Source organism: Puma concolor, chromosome B4 (genome assembly GCF_028749965.1).
Source record: "Puma concolor isolate L17-30 chromosome B4, mPumCon1.1.hap2, whole genome shotgun sequence".
Lineage (NCBI taxonomy): Eukaryota > Metazoa > Chordata > Mammalia > Carnivora > Felidae > Puma > Puma concolor.
In genome coordinates, this window is record NC_141673.1 from 76284591 (window position 1) to 76300980 (window position 16390).

The 16390-nt window shown below is 34.9% G+C and overlaps 1 protein-coding gene across 1 annotated transcript in view; it reads left to right on the top strand.

The window, feature by feature from the left end:
* The window catches only part of CPNE8 (copine 8), a 234557-nt gene that overhangs the window by 98718 nt on the left and 119449 nt on the right, over window positions 1–16390 (top strand). The window contains exon 7 of the mRNA XM_025930235.2: window positions 11344–11407. Coding sequence (XP_025786020.1) covers window positions 11344–11407 — 64 coding nt within the window. The remainder of the gene's footprint in view (window positions 1–11343; window positions 11408–16390) is intronic.

Sequence of the window (16390 nt, forward strand, 5' to 3'; positions counted from 1 at the left end):
TTCAAGAAGATTACACAACTTGTTCAAGGTCACAGTCATTAATTGATGTACCGGGGATGTGAAGTTAGCTTTGTGGAACTCTCAAATGCGGTGCCTATGTCCAGGTCTTGTAAGACAGCAGGAGTTTCTACAAGGTAGAGAGGGTGGACGAATCAACTCTAGTTATGAGAGTCAGAGAAGCAGCATTTGAGTTGGGCTTTGAAAAATGAAGTGTTTACCAGGTAGATAGCCTAAAGATGAATCTGAGATCCTAAAAATTTTCAATATTGAGAAAGGCTGATGAAGGAGATATTTTAAGGCAGGAAGCATTGTAGATTTCTGAAGGCATACCTCTTTAGTGATGTGACTTACTGCCTTCAGCTCAGCATAAGCAAATTAATTTTCAGAAAAAATATTAAGCTTGATAGCTCCTTCATAATGTTATTAAGTGTGATGTTTCATTTTTCATGTTTTCAACGTCTATGACTGAAATTCTACTGCATATATTTTCCTGTGACTTGATTTGTTGCTCAAAATTGTTTGTGATAGCCATATATGTAATGTGTGATGTGTGGATGTGTGAAGTTATACTTTACTCATTTATTTCATTACTGTATCGGTTTTATGAATTATAAACAGATTTACCTAATATTAAGTTGGTGGGCCTTTATAGCTTCCAGTTTTTTTTTTCTGTATAAACAGTGCTATAATAAAAACTATTATATATCTCCTAATTGGATATAAAATATAAAAATATTTGCATATAAAAAGTATTGGATATCTTCTTACTATATGCCTAGGAATGAAATTCTGGGGTCTTAAGGTAGGTGTGATGTGGAAGGGAGAATTTTGGCCCATGACCTTTGCCAAAAGGTCAAACCAATGGTCATGTTACTTATGTGGCAAGAGGAACTTTGCAGACATAATTAAAATTACTATTCATCTGACTTCAAGATACAGAGATTATCATGAATTATCTAACTAGGGTCAAATTAATCACATGAGCCTTTAAAAACGGGAAAAAAAGCAAAAATACAAATAAAAATTAAAATTAGAAGCAAAAGGCAGAACAGAATATGAGAGAGATACAGCTAATGCACCTGGGGAGGTCAAAGGACTTCAAAGCATGGGAAAGACCTGACCTGCCTTTTCTGACTGAAAGATGTAGGGGCAACATGAAAATCAAGAAAAGGCTCTCTGTTCTTTTTCATAGGTCTATTTGTCTGTCTTTGTGCTGGTACCATAATGTTTTGATTACTCTGGTTTTGTAATATGTTTTGAAATTGGGAAATGTGAGTCTTCCAGGTTTGTTCTTTGAAATTGCTTTGGCTATTTGGGGTCACTTGAGGTTTCATTTAAATTTTAGGATGAGTTTTTCTACTTTTTTTTTAATGTTTATTTTCTTTTGAGAGAGAGAGGGGGAGAGAGCGAGTGGGGTAGGGGCAGAGAGAGGGAGACACAGAATCTGAAGCAGGCTCCAGGCTCTGAGCTGTCAGCACAGAGCCCTATGCGGGGCTTGAACCCACGAACCGTGAGATCGTGACCTGAGCCGAAGTCGGACACTTAACCGACTGAGCCACCCACATGCCCCTCTACTTTTTTTCTGTAAAAAAAAAAAAAAAAAAAAATGACACTGGGATTTTGATACGGATTATGTTAAATCTGTAGATTGTGTTGGGTGGTATGGACATCTTGACAGTATTATCTTAAAATCATGAACACAGGATGTCTTTCCATTTATCTGTGTCTTCTTTAATTTCTTCCAGTAATATTTTATAGCTTCCAGTGTGAGAGTCTTTCACCTTCTCAGGTTATTCCTAAGTATTTTATTATTTTTGGTACTATTGTAAATTGAATTATTTTCTTAATTTCTTTTTTGGTTTGTTCACTATTAATATATAGAAACATAACTGGTTTTTATGTTGATCTTGTATCCTACAGCTTTGTTGAATTTATTAGTTCTAACAGTATTTTTTTACTGTGGAATCTTTAAGGTTTTCCATATATAACTTATATGACATAACCTTCACTTCTTCCTTTTCAATTTGGATGTCTTTATTTCTTTTTCATACCTAATTGCTCTGGATAGCATTTCCATTATGATGTTGAATAAAAGTGGCAAGGGTGGACATCTTGCTTTCTTCATGACTTTAGAGTAAAAGCTTTCAGTCTTTCTTCATTGAGTATGAGATTACCTGTGGATTTTTCAAATATGGCTGTTATTATGTCGAGATGTGTCATTCCATCCCTAGTTTGCTAAGTGTTTTTATCATGAAATGGTGTTGAATCTTGTCAAATGCTTTTTTGCATCAATTGGGATTGATGATCATATGGATTTTGTCCTTCATTCTGTTAATATGATATATTAAACTGACTTGGATATGTTGAGCCATCTTTGGATTCCAGGGACAAATTCCACTTGGCCATTATGTATAATCCTTTTAATGTGCTGTTGAAATCAGTTTGCTAGTATTTTCTTTTGGAGTTTTGCATCAATATTTATGGGGGATTCTAGTCTTTTTCTTATAATGTCTTTGTCTGGCTTTGGTATCGGGGTAATACTGGCCTGTTAGAATGAACTTGGAAATACTCCCTACTGTTCAGTTTATGGGAAGAATTTTAGGAAAATTGATGTCAATTCTTTAAGTGTTTGGGAAAATTCTGTAGTGAAGCCATTTTATCCTGGACTTTTCTTTGTTAATAGGTGTTTGATTACTGATTCATTCCCCCTACTAGTTACTTATCTGTTCATATTTCCTATTTCTTCATGATACAATTGTTAGATTCTGTGCTTCTTGGAATTTATCCATTTCTTCTATGTTATCCAATATGCTGGTCTGTAATTGTTCATGATATTCTCTCATAATCCTTTTTATATCTGTGTCATTGGTTGTAATGTTCCCTCTTCCATTTTTTTTTTATTTTAGTATTGTCTCTCTTTTTCTTAGTCCATCTAAAGGTTTGTCAATTTTGTTGAACTTTACAAAAACACAACTTTTAGTTTTATTTGTGTGTGTGTGTGTGTGTTGTTTTTCTATCATCCATTTTTAAATCTCTGATCTAATCTTTATATTTCCTTACTTCTGCTAGTTTTGAGATTACTTTGTTTTGTTTTTCTAGTTCTTTGAGGTATAAAGCTCGGTTGTTCATTTGTAGTCTTTGTAAAAATTTATTTTATTAAAAAAAGTTTTTTGAGAGAGAGCAAGAGCAGGGGAGGGACAGAGGGAGAAAGAGAATCTCAAGCAGGCTCCATGCACAGCATGGAGACTCATGCAGGATTCAATCTCACAACCATGAGATGATGTGAGCTGAAATCAAGAGTTGGATGCTTAACTGACATGCATGCAGCCCTGATTTGTAGTCTTTTTTTTTTTTTTTTAATATATGCATTTACAGTTATAAACTTCCCTCTTGGCACTTCTTTCACTGCATCCCATATATTTTATTTTAGTTTGTTGTATTTTTATTTTCATTGTTTCAAGATATTTTCTCTTAAAAAATATTTTTTCTTTAATGTTTATTTATTTTTGAGAGGCAGAGTGTGAGTGGGGGAGGGGCACACAGAGGGGGAGACACAGAATCTGAAGCAGGCTCCAGGCTCTGAGCTGTCAGCATAGAGCCTGATGCAGACCTCAAACCCACAAATTGTGAGATCATGACCTGAGCCAAGTCGGATGCTTAACCAACTGAGCCACCCAGGTGCCCCCAAGGTATTTTCTGATTTCCTTTGTAACTTTCTCTCTGAACCATTGGTGTTTGAGAATGTGTTGTTTTATTTCTACATATTTGTGTAGTTTCCAATTTTCCTTCCACTATTGATTTCTAACTTCATTCCTTTGTCATTGGAAAGCATACTTTGTATAATTTCAAGCTGCTTGAATTTGTTAAGACTTGTTCTGTACCTAATATATAGTCTCTTCTGGAGAATATTCCATGTGAACTTGAGAAGAAGTATGTTCTGTTGTGTTGGAGTGTGATCTTTATGTCCGTTAGGTCCAGTTGGTCTGTGATGTTGTCCATGTCCTCTATTTCTTTACTAAACATTGGTCCAGTTGTCCTATCTATTATTGAAAAGTGGAGTGTTAAACTTTCTTACTGTTATGTGTTGGTATTGTATTATCTTTTATTAATACACTGCTGCATTTTTGTTTAATACTATTTTGTTTATTTTTTTGCATGCAAAATACTAAACTAGTAGAATCTCACAGGTCTTATTTATATTATTGTGCAATTCTAAGTATTCTTTCTTGTCTGCTATTCCTTCTTTTAATAATGAGTTTTCAGAAATGTCTTAAAAATTGCATTTGTCATTAATTTCTAACTCAGATTTTTTTGGTCAATAAATGTGATATAGTTTAGTAAATATTCTATGACATAGTGTGTGGTCAATTTTAGTAAATGTTTCAGAAATTAAAGCAAAATTTTGAGAATGAGTGGAAATCACCGAAATGAAAAAGGGGCCTTGAGTGGTTGGTAGGATGAGTATTCTGGGTGAAGCAGGGGGGAAGGAGACATCTGTTATGGATTCAAGGAACAAAAAGCATGGCTCTGTTCAAAAATGGCAGAAAAGATGAAATTAGACATTTTACAGTGAATGTATTTTATGAAGGATATTATGTCCTAATTAATCAGTTTGGAATTATTGTAGGATCTATGTAGAGCCACTGGAAGATGGAAGGCTTCATGGTTAGAATTCATGATCAAATCAATCTGACATCCATGGAGAGGATACATTAAAGGAGAATCAGCCTGAGACCAGTTAGGAACATTAAAACTATAGTAATCCAAGCAAAAGAGTAAAGGTATGAACTAAGGCATACCTGCTAGAGGTAATGGAGAAGTAGTAAGAGATATGGAAAAATGTTACAGTTAGAAAACTAAAACAAACAAACAAACAAACAGAACCCTGATGGCAACAATCAACAAAAAGCAAAATCAAACTAAACAAAAACAAACCACCCAGTCTCTCAAGAGACCATTTATGTGTCATGTGTCAATTTTGGAAAGGATTATTTTATCTTTAATAGTTCTCTTGACATGTCTCTTCAGCTGTCTTGGGGATGAGTTCTATTATTATTACTATTATTATTATGTGTTATAAAATATAATAGAAGGATAGTAATATGGGAAACTTTTCAAAATACTTTTTTGAATAACTTTCTATTTTGATATAATTTCAGTTATACAGAAAATTGACTAGAATAGTACCAGAAACTTCTGGATGCCCTTTACCCAGAATAACAGACATTAACTTTGTCCGAAGTGCTTTTATCATTTTCTCCCCCACCTTCTTTCTTCTTATCCCCCTCTTTGATATTCTAGTTCTAGTAGTAAGTTGGAGGCATTGTTGGAGGCACTGTGCCCCCTTTCTTAAAATTCTTGAATGTGTATTTCTTAATAGGGAGTTGATCAAAATCAGGAAATTTCACAGTGATACAATGATATGTAATCCATACTCCATATTAAAATTTCAACAATTATCCCAGTAATATCCATTAAAGCGATTTTTCACCAGTATAAAATTTAGTCAAGAATCATACATTGTATTTAGCTGTCCTGATTTTAGTCTCTTTCAACCTGGAATAGTTCCTCAACCTGTCTTTTCTTTCGTCACATTGTTTTTAATAATCTTTTTATTTTATTAAAAAAAAATTTTTTTTAACGTTTATTTATTTTTGAGACAGAGAGAGACAGAGCATGAATGGGGGAGGGGCAGAGAGAGAGAGGGAGACACAGAATCGGAAGCAGGCTCCAGGCTCTGAGCCATCAGCCCAGAGCCCGACACGGGGCTCGAACTCACGGACCGTGAGATCTCGTGACCTGAGCTGAAGTCGGATGCTTAACCGACTGAGCCACCCAGGCGCCCCAATAATCTTTTTATTTTAAAATAGCTGTAGATTTATAGAAAAGTTACAAAGACAGTACAAGGAGTTCTTATACATTCTTCACCCCGTTTCTCCTAACATTAACATCTTAATTACCAATGGACATTTGTCATAACTAGTAAACCAACATTGATACGTTACAGTTAACTAACTCCAGACTTTATTTGAATTTCACACTTGTTTCTTCCATTAATGTCCTTTTTCAGCTAATGTCCTTTTTCTGTTTTACAGTTCAGGTTAGGATACCACATTGCATTTAGTTATCCTGTCTCCCAGTATCTTCTGTTTTGTGACAATTTCTTACTCTTTCCATGTTTTGATGCCCTTGACAGTTTTGAGGAGTATTAGCAGATATTTTGTAGAATGCCCCTCAATTTGGGATTGTCTAACATTTTTCTCGTTGTAGGTTTGGAGGGGAAGTTCACAAAGGTGAGGTACCCTCATTAGATCATATCAGCAGTACATGATATCAACATGACTTATTGCTGGTGATGTTAACTGTAATCACTGGCCAAAGTCATGTTTGCCAGATTAAAATGGTCACTGTAAGGTACACATACTCTTTTATAGTATGATGAGTTTTCATATGTTTTGGAGCTATACTGTTAGATGCATAAAGTATTGAGATTTTTATATCTTTCTGATTAATTGAAACTTTTGTTAATTACATAAGAACTATTTGTAGCAATATTTTAAAATTTAAGATCTATATGTTTAGTATTAATGCAGGTCCACTGATTTTCATTGGGTTTGGTTTTTTTTCGCCTAAGCATATCTTTATATTCTGTTCTTTTGAACTTTCTAAATTCTTAAATTTTGATATCTGTAGTGAATAGCTTATAGATGAATTTTATGTTTTTTAAGTTTTTAAAAAAAAATTTAATGTTTGTGCACTACTAGGCATTTATCCTCGATGTACAGGTTTGCTGTTTCAGAGGGACACATGCACCCCCCATGTTTACAGCAGCACTATCAACTATAGCCAAAGTATTGAAAGAGCCCAAATGTTCATAGATGGATGAATGGACAAAGAAAATGTGGTATATGTATATAATGGAGTATTACTCGGCAATCAAAAAGAATGAAATCTTGCCATTTGCAACTATGTGGATGGAACTGGAGGGTATTATGCCTAGTGAAATTAGTCAGAGAAAGACAAAAATCATATGACTTCACTCATATGAGGACTTTAAGAGACAAAACAGGTGAACATAAGGGAAGGGAAACAAAAATAATATAAAAACAGGGAGGGGGACAAGACAGAAGAGACTCATAAATATGGAGAACAAACTAAGGGTTACTGTGGGAGTGAGGGATGGGCTAAATGGGTAAGGGGCATTAAGGAATCTACTCCTGAAATCATTGTTACACTATATGCTAACTAATTTGCATGTAAATTTTAAAAAAATAAAAAATAAAATTAAAAATTTTAATGTTTGTTTATTTTTGAGAGAGACAGAGCACACGCAGGGGAGGGGCAGAGAGAGAGGGAGACACAGAATCTGAAGCAGGCTCCAGGCTCTAAGCTGTCAGCACAGCACCCGATGCGGGACTGGAACTCATGAGCAGTGAGATCATGACCTGAACCGAAGTCGGTCACTTAACCGACTGAGCCACCCAGGTGCCCCTGAGTTTTATGTTTTTTATACAAAGTGACAATATGATTTTAATCTGGACCATTTATTTCATTATCAAATGCCTTAGTGACTATTGCCCTGGATTTATTTCCATTACTTTCTTACTGCTTTCTATCTGCTCTACCCTTTGTTTCTTTAGTTTCTTTTGAGTCGGTTGTATTTTTAAAACACTAGTTTACAATTTTCCTATTCTAAACTTTAGGTTATAAAGTCCTTTAAAGACTGTAGTTTTGCAGAAGTTTTAAAACATATATGCTTAGGGGTGCCTGGGTGGCTCAGTCGATTGAGTGTCCGACATTGGCTCAGGTCATGATCTCACACTCCGTGAGTTCGAGCCCCGCGTTGGGCTCTGTGCTGACAGCTCAGAGCCGGAGCCCGCTTCTGATTCTGTGTCTCCCCCTCTCTCTGCCCCTCCTTGCTCATGCTCTGTCTCTCTCTGTCTCAAAAATAAATAAAAACATTAAAAAATAAGCATACATGCTTAATTTATCAAATTCTATTCACTTCGAAGCATCTTGTCCTTTCTTCTTGAACAAAGAACATCAGAAGATTTAACTTAAATTCTCACTCTCCTAATTAATCCTATCATTTGTATTGTTATGTAGTTTTTAACATTTTGATTCTTGTCTTATATTCAATATTTATTAAGATTTATTTGTATTTTACCACTTCCTTTATTGTTTCTTCTCTCATTGCAGACTTCCCATCTGTGATCATTCTCCTGTAGTTTGAAGTCCTTTAGAAAGGCCTCAAGCAAGGATCTTTGGCTATAAATCCTCAGTGCTTACTTGTTTAAAATTCTTTGTGGGTCATGCTTGTTCTTAAAAGGGATGTGCACTGTATACATTCCTAGGGGGATAGTTACTTTTTTCAAACACTGAAGACATTTTCACTTGTCTCTCACCTTCAGTGTTCTTTCTGAAATTCCCGTCCCTGTAGGCAATCTGTCTTTTCTCTCTGGCTCATTTGAACATGTGCCCTTCATCTCTGCTCTTTTGCTATGGTCCTCTCATGTGTATAGGTATAAATTTACTTTTATTTATGCTGCTTGGGATTCATTCAGCCTTTTGAGTCTGGAAATTGATTTTTTACATCACTTCTTGGAGTTTCCCAGCCATTCTCTCGTCAAATATTACATCTTCTCTATTCCTTCTTCTCCTTCTGAACCTCTGATGATATGTATATTAAAACTTTTATCTGGTTCTCCATGTCTGTAAACCTCTTTATAATAGTTTCCAGTACAGTCTGCCTCTCTGTACTGCATTGTGGATAATTATTTTACATCTGTCTTTCAGTTCACTAATTCTTCTGCTGTGTCTAATCTGTGGTTAAATCTGTTCACTGAGTTTTCTTTTTCTATTATTTCCAGAAGTTCCTTATTTTTTCTCCAAATATTCTCAACTATTTTTATTATCCTTTGCTAGTTACTCATATTTCCATATCTTTCTTTAAATTTTAGGTATATTATACACGCTTACATTTTGTAAATTATTCATAATATTTCCAGTATTCTAAGTCTGTATTTGATGCTGTAGCCTGTTGATTCTAGAGACCCTAATACATGGTACAGTTTTCCTTTAGTTTTTTTGTGATACTTGAATATCTTAATACTTAATGTATTAATACTTAAATACATGAACTCATATGTATTTAAAAATTTTTAATGTGAGAATCTTTCGAGATGTAGTTAGAAGGCAAACTCTGCAGAGATGTTTTCCATTTACCAGTTACCTATGATCACTTCAACCAAACAGAATTCTTGGTTAGAGTTTTTTATAACTACCAGGTAGTGAAAAACCAGCAAGACTGTTTGAGGTATGAATGATTAGGAGACTTTTTTTTTCTCTTTTATTCATCATCAGGTTTTAAGGCAGGGATTTACTTTTTAGGTCTCTCCCAAGTGAATGTTTGTATCTAATTCATGCTACAATCAGGCAGTGTAGTAATTGTGATCTAAGCTCTATGTTGGTATTAGTCATTTATTGAATTCTCCACCTTGTGAGTCTTTCCCTCCCCTGCTTTTTTGGGTCTCTTATTTTTATGTCCTAAGGTGTCATGAAAAAGAAGCCCAAGATCAAGCTCTACAGGGTCACCTCTGCTTGTCTTTCTGGTTTTTCTTCTTCAGGTTCTGATTGGTCCTTACTGTTCTTGCCAGGTTACTAGAGCATTTATAAAGACTTCGTGGCAAATTTTATTCAGCATTTTACAGTCTTTTCAGGTACACGTTCAGTCAGGGTGTTTAGTTTGTCATAACATGTAAAATGTAAATCTGGAAATTGACAGATAGGAGGAAAAAAGGTACAGCTACATTACAAAAATTAACCAATTAAGGTTGCTGGAAGGATGCTAAAAAAGATGTATGTAATATTCCAAGGAAAGATGTGCAAGAATAAATTAATTGATCTTTTAGTCATAAAGACTTGGAGAAAATGGAAGATCCTGACATATAGTTAACCTAATGGGGAGGAAAGATATAAAGAAAACAAAATGTTGTGATAGGCGGTTTACTGCACAAGCTATGAGATGGCATTTTTAGTTCAAAACCAAGTGGTACTCTCCAGAAGAAAATACTACAGTAGAAAGGAAGAAAGGATAGAGTAGTTTTAGAATATGTATAATTTACACTGTTAAATTTATAACTCAGCCTTTTTATTTTTATTTTTTTGTCTCCTTCCCAGTTAGGCTAAGAGCCAAGTCTCTTTACACATGGAGAACAGGGGATTATGTATTTGTTGCATCCATGTTGATATAGATTATCAGATATGAATTATATTCTTGAGGACAGACACCCTTGTTGGGCTGCAATTCCACAACTTGTAGGTCCCAGGAATAACAGAAGAGTCTGAACTATGATTTGTGATGGGACAAAAGAACCATGAAGTATACTATGAGAGCATTAGGATTACTCTTTGGGGGATTCTTATGGACTTGTCTCTGTATTCCCTCATGTAACGCAGGGAACCATACACACACCTTGCATTTTCCTAGTGCACTTTTGTGTCAGCTGGAATCTATGTGAGCATAAATATACCAGATACATGTACAAAGAAAAATGTGTGCGAGTTCGACTTTGCTTAATTTTGCTTATGTATTACATATTTTCAGTGTATATGGAGCACCTGCTATGTGTAGACATTTAACTCTATTGCTTCACAAGAGGTCTATGTCATGAACTTTACTCTTATGGATGTTATAATCTACTTGAGAAAAGACAGGGAAAAATATGTGATGGTAACAAGTTAGGAATAATTAAATGCTAAACTTGTGTTACTTACTTCAAGCGCCATGGGATTGTGGAGAAGGCCGAACTTTGTGTGAGGTCGACGGGATGAAGTTTCTGGGGACAAATGGAACTTCTTCTAGGGATATGGAAGGTTTGAGGTGAAATAGGGAGCAGTTAGCATGATGAGGTGTATCAGGGCATGGGAATGGCCATAAAGAGGAAATAAATACCAAGAAATGAGCATGTTGATGAAAGGGGAAAGAAATATTGAAAACCAAGGTGAGGAGTAGGTTTTAATCACATAATAGAAATTTTAGAACCCATGGGAGAAAGTTTTATTACATTATAGATATTATATTATGTTATATTACATATGGTAGACAATATGAAACAATGATTCTTGGGCAGATGTCTGATATATTTAGCTTCATTAGGAAATGTGGATCTACAGGATAAACTCAAGGTTGAAACTAGGAAGGACTACATTTTGTTAGGAAAGAGCTAATCTCTTAGTAGTATGCTCTTTATTTGGTTCCATAAAAATAAAACATAATATTAGTTTATGATATAAAATTAACATAAATTATTAATCTATATAAATATATTTTTGTTGTTTTAGAGGAATTCCAGGGAAGAAATGTGGTACAATTATACTTACAGCAGAGGAATTAAACTGTTGCAGGGTAAGTAAATATTTCTTTGGTTTAAAAAGTATTTCCTATACTTCTGAAAAATATTTTTGAAACTATACTTAAATGATTTATTCTTGAGTAATTTTATAATTTAGACTATGTTATATAATTCGGTGGTCTGTAAGACATCATTTTAGATACTTAGCACTTTAACCAGAGAGACTACATTTATAGTCCCAAAAGGATATCAGTTATTGTAACAGTCTTTTTAAGAAATAGAAATTATTAAAATAAAACCTAATGTCAGTGTCATTAATGGGGGAGGGGCATTACTATTAGAAATTATCAGTTGTACCAATCAGTTCAGTCCTTGTAAAAATTTTGAAGCCTTCTGTGTGATTTTCAAGGAGTGTTTCTATTCGTTTGACTTTAGTCCTTTTGCGTAACATACTTGTTTGTCCGTAATTCTAATTGAATTAATTTAGAATTTATATAAGCTCCCATCTTTCGTTAGCTTGGGAAGCTCACGTTTGAAGAAAGGACCAGCTACTATTCCAACTAGGAATGTGATGATATAGACTGCACAGTCAGTATTTTTAGAAAACTGCTATTTTTAGTTGTGATTTGCTGATATAGACATTGACTCATGTTCAGTGATTTTACTGTCATCAAGAAATGAGGTGATGTCTTTGACACTCCACACTGGAACTAATGATAGCTCTCTGAATCTGAAGTCAATATTGACTATTTAATGTGGCCCAGAGGATCCCTGGGAATTGTTGTTTCTGGGAGGGGAAAAAAGAAGATTGTCCTGGATTAAACCTCGGGGGTTTTTGATTTTCAACTTTTGCTTCATAATTTTAGGAACAGAAGTTCCCAAAAAATACTAAAAACTTAATGCTTAGACACTGGCTGCAGTTTTCATATAGACAACTACTATTTATTATCTGAGTGTGTAATTATTATCTGATTATAGTTGTCTTTAAAGATAATTACTATGGCTTTATATGCATAATATATTTCTAAGACAATATGGTCAGAATCTTGCCAGCAAATGATGGAAACTGAAATTTGGTGGGGTAGGGAGTGGCCAGTGAGATAACAAAAGGGAAGTTTAGTAATAGTGTTGTGGAGCTGATTAAACAAGAAATATTAGAATTTAAGTAGTTAAAATGCATTTAAATTGAGACCCTCCTCTTCTTCCTTCACTCTTTTTGTGGTATCTGACTGCTTAGATCTGTTTTCTCATGTCTAAAATGCCCAGAGCCTAAATGCCCAGTACAATGCTGTTAAAGACCAAACTAAGTTGAGTTCTGGATTTGTTATGAATTTGCGTTTTATCTTATGAAATCACTTGACTCTTCTGATTTATTTTCCATATTTGCAAGTGGGGGGAAGCCAGATGTGAACCAAGTCACTAGAATATTTTAAAAAATTCTCCCAGCTCTAATAATTGACTATCGTAACATTAAATCTGAAAGTATAACATACATGAAAACATTTTATGTATACTAAAAATGCATCACAAAAAGTATAACACTTTAATTGCAGAAATACTACTTACCATCTTATTCTTTGTTAAAATGACACAATGATTTCTTAAAATTGTATCATCTAATGATCATTTATACTTCTTGTCTCTAAATTTATATACGTGTATATATGTATTTTGTACAGTGAGGGAAGAAAGAGAAAGTGAAGTTCAAGGTCAATATGATACATGTTCTTTTTGTTGACATTAACATGCTATTTTGCCAAAATCTTGGTGTTAAGGTGATTTTGTGTTATGTCAGTGAACACATGATGATTAGTTCTATTTCAAAATAGAACCAATATACCAAGGGCATAGATTGAGTACGGCCAGGTTGCATCTTAAATACCTTCCACTTTAAATTCTATTGTTTTCCTTGGAAGAGCAGAAAGGAACAGGAAAGCTTACATGCTTTCCTGTTCTACATGAAGTAGAATCTGTTACTTAGTCATCTAGAGGCATTTACCACTCTTTCTGCTACTAAAGCCTTTAGAATATCTGGAATTATCTTCCAATAAGTAAACACATATTTATTATACTTAACAATTATAGACCTAATATTTTAAAAACATTGCTTAGAATCTAGATTTGACTTGACTTACGTATGGTGTGTTCTCAGTCTTACCTACAGCCTTATTGATAATCAGCATCACTGAGGTGTATAAACCTTGAAATAATATTACTATGCTCATATAGTAGAAGGAGCAAATATATTCAAAACAATGTTCATAGTTACTTCAGAAGAGGCAGTGCCTGTTAAACGTACATTTAAGGGTACCTTGAAAATATCAGGCATTATCACAGAAATTTGAATGAAATAACTATTTCGCATTTGACATCCTACAAATTGATGTTTGTTTTTTTTTCTTTAAAACACATTGTTAGTTATTTACTTGAGCATAACTTTGGAATCAGGGCACCTAGATTTCAGTCTTGCCTCTTTCAATATTCAGCTGGGTGAGTTTATGTTCTTGGAGCTTTATTTTCTGCATTTGTAAAATGCTAGATGTTTTGATATCTTACCCAGATAGTTACTTTGTAGAATAAAAAAGGGGCAGCATTTGAACGATGTGTAAATTATAAATTTGTACAAATTTTTATTTTTACTGTGATTTTTTTTTTTAATTTATTTATTTATTTTGAGGGAGAGAGAGACAGTGCAAGTGGGGGAGGAGCAGAGAGAGAGGGAGAAAGAATCCCAAGCAGGCTCCGCACTATCAGCTCAGAGCCCAATGCAGGGCTCGATTTCATGGACCATGAGAACATAACCTGAGCCGAAAGTAAGAGTCATATGCTTACCCAACTGAGCCATCCAGACGCCCCTTAGTGTGATAATTTTAATTATCTCAACCTAGTATTACGTTATTTCAAAATGCAACTTTTGTAATATATCTATCAAATGCCAGCATAAGAATTAATGCAATTTTTTAAATTATAATTATTTTTTAATATATTTTGAGAGAGAGAAAGAGAGAGCTGGAGAGGGTCAGAAAGAGACGGAGAGAGAGAATCCCAAGCAGACTCCTCACCGTCAGTGCAGAGCCCGATGAGGGGTTCGATTTCACAAACCGCGAGATCATGACCTGAGCCGAAATCAAGAATTAGATGCTCAACTGACTGAGCCACCCAGGTGCTCCAGAAATAATGAGATTTTGCATCAATTTGCATAATTTGATAGAGTTGTTCACTCAGTGCTTTAAAAGTAGCTTGAAATTATCCACAAATAATGTTTTTCATTCTGGTTAATTGATTGATTCCACAATATTTACAAAACATACAATATGCTAGTCCCTGGAATGGATGCTTAGAGCACAATGGTGAGAAAAAACAACAACAAACAACCCCTGTCCTTGTCTTTAATGAACAAGTAGTTTGTGGGAAAGACAGACATTAGTCAGATGACTATGCAGGTAAATATGTCATGATGTATACAAGTGATCCAATGTGAGAGAGTATGATGGAGAATCTCCTTTATATTGGAGAGGGGATCACTGCAGGCTTCTTCGAGAAAATGACATTTAAGCTTAACCCTAAGGAATGGTTTGCCAGTTAAATGAAAGAATTCCACTGAAACGCACAACTTGCATAAAATTGTGAGGAGGGAAGGAAGTGTGTCAGGTGTGTGGTGGCAAAGGGCTAGGAGTGGGAGACGATGGAGACAAAACTTTGGGGGATGAAGGTGGAGAAGGCTGCTCAGAGCCCATTTAGGGCTGGGCTTTGTAGACCATGTTAAATTTCTGTGTTATCCTCAATACAAGAGAAAGCCTTGAAGCATTTTAAACTATGAACAATATTATTTCTTTTATGTTTGGGGAACACCATGGCATCTACTGAATGGAACATGGGTTGGAAAGTTGCAAGAGTAGGAGGGGGAGAAAGGAATAAATGCCACTGTGCATGTCCCAGGCAAGAGGAGATTGGCTCAGACTAAGGGGAGGCCAGTGTAGCCAGACTGAAGATTTGAGAAATCTTTTAGAGGTGGAATGGTGTGACTTGATGGTTTGGATAAAGGGTCAGGAAAAGGAAGGAGTCAAGGGCAGCTTCCTTGAGTGCTCTGAGTGGATGACTAACCACTAATTGAGCTGGGAAGATTGCAGGAGGAGCAAGTTAGATTTGAATGAGTTAAAAGTGCCTGTGGCATATTCGAGTGGATTTCTTCCACAGGAAGCTTATTTTACTGGTGTGAAGCATTGAGGACAAACCTTAAAATTCTCTCAGGTGGCATAAAGCACAAGAGATTTAAAAAACAACTTTGCAACGATGCTTATATATTTCTAAAAATAAGTAAATGCTTGTTTTTTCCTCCCAGAAATTAGTTTTCTTTTGTGCTAGATGCAGATGGAATCCTTGCTAAATTACTAACTTGGGTAATTGCAAAACATATTTCCCCCAAGTTTATACAATTTAGTACATTGAAAACAATCTTTATTTTTTATTTTATTTTTTAAGGTTTCTTTTTTAAATGTTTATTTATTTTTGAGAAGAAAGTGTACATGTGCATGCAAATGGGAGAGGGGCAGAGAGATTGGGGGACAGAGGATCTGAAGCTGGCTTTGTGCTGACAGCTGAGAACCCAATGCGGGTCTTGAATTCACGAACTGGGAGATCATGACCTGAGCCAAAGTTGGATGGCTAACCAACTGAGCCACCCAGGCGCCCCAGTGTTTTTTAATCAATTATTTTTTTTTGCAAATCTTAAGGAATATAATTTGAAAAACTACAACTTGGTATTACATTTACCAGTGATGAAAAGTTGTTTCATTAATATTTACTCTCTGTGAAGATTTATTTGCAATTTGAAGTATGTACATTTCACTAATCTATTATGCATTTTGAGTATATCAGGATGTTTTTTTTGGTGGTTTATGTTTTGGTCCAGGCACTTTGAAAGAATGTGTGTGTGTGTGTGTGTGTGTGTGTGTGTGTGTATTTTTTTTTTCCCTGTAGCAAGAACAATATCCTGTCCCTTGTTCCTAGAAAACTAGAAATCATCAGGATGATTT